Genomic DNA, 4541 nt, shown 5'->3' with positions numbered 1-4541 from the left:
ACCAGTTGATGATAATGATATAATTGTATTTGAAACTAATTCATGCGAATTGTGGACATTTTACTTTGCTATTAGTGATTCATAATATAAATACAAAATAAAATTAGCAAGATGCGAACTTCCACGAATTGAAGTAAATTCAAGGAAATTCGGCCTGTTGTGTATGTTAATTAATATTATACGTAATACACTAACGAAAAAATAAAGGTTTTCAGCGGCTGAGACTGGATTTGAAGACTCGTCTTAAACTTTCTAGTTGACGCATTAAAATCATTCAATTTGTCCCTAGCTGTGGGTATTATGGCCTCAGGTCTGAACCGATTTTTACCAACAGATTCTTCCTTAACCCAGGATTTCCTCAGCTGACAGTGACAGGTGACATACTGTGTTCCCCGCGTGACACACAGTATATTGTTTACAATCCTTAATCACAGGCCAGAGTTATTGCGTAAGTAAATCGACCATTTGACTTCAAGACTCGGCGCGTCTGTTATTGGGGTCACTCTTCGTATTCTCCAGCCAGTCCGTCCCGTCCCGCGCGCCCGCGCCCCTTGGCGCCTCGAGCGCTCCCCTCCGCGCCACTGCCATTACTCGGCCGACGCGCGACCCGACCGCGCGCCTTTCTCTCGCGAATCAACGACGCGCCGCGCGCTCGCGGCTCCGACGCCATGTTTGACGTTTTCGGCTCCGTCAAGGGCCTCCTCAAGCTCGACTCCGTGTGCATCGACAACAATGTGTTCCGCCTCCACTACAAAGCAACAGTCATCATACTCATCGCCTTCTCTTTGTTGGTCACCTCCCGACAATACATCGGGGACCCGATAGATTGCATCGTCGACGAAATACCCCTCTCTGTTATGGACACGTACTGTTGGATTTACTCGACGTTCACGATCCCGAACCGGCTCACGGGCACCGTCGGACACGACATTGCGTATCCGGGCATCTCGTCGCACGTCGACGGCAAAGATGAAGTTAAATACCACAAATATTACCAGTGGGTGTGTTTTGTGCTGTTCTTCCAAGCTATTTTGTTCTACGTGCCCCGTTATTTGTGGAAGACATGGGAAGGCGGGCGCATAAAGATGCTCGTTCTCGATCTAAACTGCCCTATTATCGAGGAAGAGAGCAAATGCGACCGCAAGAAGCTTCTAGTCGACTATTTCCACGCGAACCTGCACACGCAAAATTTCTACGCGTTCCGCTTCTTTATATGCGAAGTGTTGAACTTTATCAACGTCGTGGGGCAGATATACTTCATGGATTTCTTCCTGGACGGCGAGTTCACGACGTACGGCCGTGAAGTGGTGAGTTTCACCGAAATGGAGCCGGAGGAGCGCAGTGACCCGATGGCGCGCGTGTTTCCCAAGATGACGAAATGCACCTTCCATAAGTACGGTCCCTCTGGCACGGTGCAGAAGTTCGACGGGCTGTGCGTGCTGCCGCTGAACATCGTGAACGAGAAGATCTACGTGTTCCTATGGTTCTGGTTTATCATCCTTTCTATTCTGAGCGGCATATCTCTGATATACCGCGCTGTGGTGGTCGCCGGGCCGAAGGTTCGTCTGTACCTGCTCCGCGCCCGCAGCCGCCTCGCCTTGCAAGAGCAGGTAGAATCCGTTTCCCGTAAGCTCCAAATAGGGGATTGGTTCGTCCTATACCAGCTCGGAAAGAACATCGATCCTCTAATTTACAAAGAATTGATGGCGGAGTTGTCCGAAAAGTTCGAGGAAGTGAAGGATTCCGTCGTCGCGTAAGCGTTGTTGCGCCTTTAAGATGCATTCGGTCGAATGTGTTTTAAAAATGGCCGGGCGCTGGCAACGTCGCGTTCCCACATTCCATTAGTGCCCGGGCATGCTCCCCAGACTGCTTTGTTCTTTCCAAACTATACTAAGTTCCGACTGAGGCGTGCCAGCGTATATTGTAGTATCTCTGAGGCAGGTCGCGGTCAGGCCGCCGTGGCAGCGTTGCGAATGGGTTCTTGACATGTCTGGACAAAATGGAAGCCTCGGCGCCTGATCTCGTGCCTTTTAGTGTGACTATGGGATGTCTCATTGTGATATTGTAATTAATATAAATCTAAATTAAGTGTTTATCGTGTATGAATGAACTGAACAGCTTATCCCTAAGTTTTAAGATAGATAACTTCGTTATGCTCGATACGATTGTAAAAAGCAATAATTGACTATTATAAGTAGGAAACTAGGGTTTCCATCGACAATAGATTGTACTTTTATCTTGTCTACACTTTTTTATTACGCCAAAACGGCGATACGGTTCATATTTTCTGAATATATTTACTGCCACATATAATCTTTGTTTTATTTTCTGAATCACCCGTTCTTTGTGCTCGAATGTACCCGTAGAGCCATCTATGCGCCGTGGCCGGAACTTAAAGAGCTCCGCTGTTGTATAATAGATGGCGCTGCGAGCGCTCATGTAATCGATCAAATGATTAGTTAATGACTTAAAATAATGCATTGCGAACTATAATTGCTTCCTAATAGATTGCTTATTAATATTATTATGCTCTGCGAAAGCGCTCGCACGTTTTAGGCCATATAGCTTTGCAACATGGTTTCTTATAATTTCCCTTTGATTGGCAGGAACCGGCTCCCGGATCCATTACGTCAGTTAAATTTTAAATTTGATTCATTAAAATAAAATCGAAATTCTAACAGCTCAAAAATGACGTATGCCAGTTGATGGGTATTCAACTTAATTGGCTGGGACAAATCGACAACTGTCTATTTTGATATTTAGTATTAGATTAAGATTACAATTAGGTACCTATATTAACCACAGTCGTTTGACTTTTTTAAATTTTTTGATTATCGTCAAAATTAGAATCGAAAAACCGATTTCATACAATTTTTTAAATGCTTCTCTTATAATAAATTAAAATTCGAACGTAGGGGCATAGCTGTGGTTAATATACAACAAATTGTGTCATATTCAATAATGTCCAGAGGGCCTACCGCGAAACACGTTCGATGTATTGCCTGTCATTCTCACTTACGTGCGAATTTACAAGTGCGACAGAGAGGCAACACGTCGGACGTGGTTCGCGGTAGGTCCTCTGAGAGGAAAACGAGTACTACGTTTGTTTGAAAAGGTCCTCCACTTTCGTTTTTACATTACAGAAAATATTTTACAGTACATATGGTGCTACTTTTCCGCACTAGTGCGTAAATTAGCATATAACGTTACTGTGTCGAACATTTAAAGGGCCATATGTACTGTAAAACGTTGTACGATACATGTGCGAATAGGTAATTCGCAACTCGTGTCGATTTAAAACACTCCCTTCGGTCGTGTTTTAATTTATTGCCACTCGTTTTGAATTTCCTATTTTTCGCACTTGTATCGTAATGTACTATTACAGTACACATGGCGCTACTTCACCGCACTAGTGCAATAATTAGCACATTACGTAACTATGTCGGAAATTTAAAGGGCCATATGTACTGTAAAACGTTGTACGATACATGTGCGAATAGGTAATTCGCAACTCGTGTCGATTTAAAACACTCCCTTCGGTAGTGTTTTAATTTATCGCCACTCGTTTTGAATTTCCTATTTTTCGCACTTGTATCGTAATGTACTATTACAGTACACATGGCGCTACTTCACCGCACTAGTGCGATAATTAGCACACTACGTAACTATGTCGGAAATTTAAAGGGCCATATGTACTGTAAAACGTTGTACGATACATGTGCAAATAGGTAATTCGCAACTAGTGTCGATTTTCGCACTTGTATCGTAATAGTACATTACGATACAAGTGCGAAAAATAGTAAACGTCCGCAGACGTTTTTTGACGCTATCGAGAGATACCGTTAGAGAGAAATTAATATGCAAATAAATCAACTACACTAGGTATACTAAATAGCCAACAAATCTCGACGTTATAGGGAGTGAAACGTTATATCGAGTGACGTTATATGGGGTTTACACTGCATTTGACGACCGTTCTGGCCTAGTGGATAGTGACTGCCTACGAAGCCGATGGTCCCGGGTTCAAATCCTGGCAAGGGCATTTATTCGTGTGATGAGCATGAATATTTTGTTCCTGAGTCTATATTATATGTATTGTTGTCTAAGTACCCACAACACAAGCCTTATTGAGCTTACAGTGGTTTTGAGCTTAGTCAATTTGTGTAATAATGTCCTATAATATTTATTTATTTACAGAGGATAATGGGGACTTCATTGTATGTTTGTCTCGTGCCGTCGTCCCGTTTCTTCTAAAATTCCTTGTTGAAAACAAGCCTCACATTAACGCTGCCACACTTTGTTACTAAGTCGAAAAAACAAAATTATCTGCCTCTCTATCGCTCGACTAGGTATTCGAGCGATAGAGAGGCAGATAATTTCGCAGATAAAAAATCGTTTTACGCCCTAGGTAGGGTCTCGGTTATACTTGCAAAACTATCTGGCGACTGCGATCATAATGCTATCTCCTTTACCCTTGTTAAGACTAACCAAGAGTGAAAGAGATGTCATTATGACCTGACTTGCCACTTAGTTTTGCGGCG

At 43.2% G+C, this 4541-nt stretch overlaps 1 protein-coding gene across 1 annotated transcript; it reads left to right on the top strand.

Annotated features, from left to right (window-relative positions):
- Window positions 1-563: 563 nt before the first annotated feature.
- On the top strand, window positions 564-2313 carry LOC133525638 (innexin inx2). The gene has a single exon (XM_061861964.1). The coding sequence runs from the start codon at window positions 669-671 to the stop codon at window positions 1755-1757; it is 1089 nt and encodes a 362-aa protein (XP_061717948.1). The 5' UTR covers window positions 564-668; the 3' UTR covers window positions 1758-2313.
- Window positions 2314-4541: the final 2228 nt, after the last annotated feature.

Source organism: Cydia pomonella, chromosome 1 (genome assembly GCF_033807575.1).
Source record: "Cydia pomonella isolate Wapato2018A chromosome 1, ilCydPomo1, whole genome shotgun sequence".
In the NCBI taxonomy this organism is placed as follows: domain Eukaryota; kingdom Metazoa; phylum Arthropoda; class Insecta; order Lepidoptera; family Tortricidae; genus Cydia; species Cydia pomonella.
Note: the sequence above shows the minus strand (reverse complement) of the source record. Positions and strands in the feature narration are given on the sequence as shown.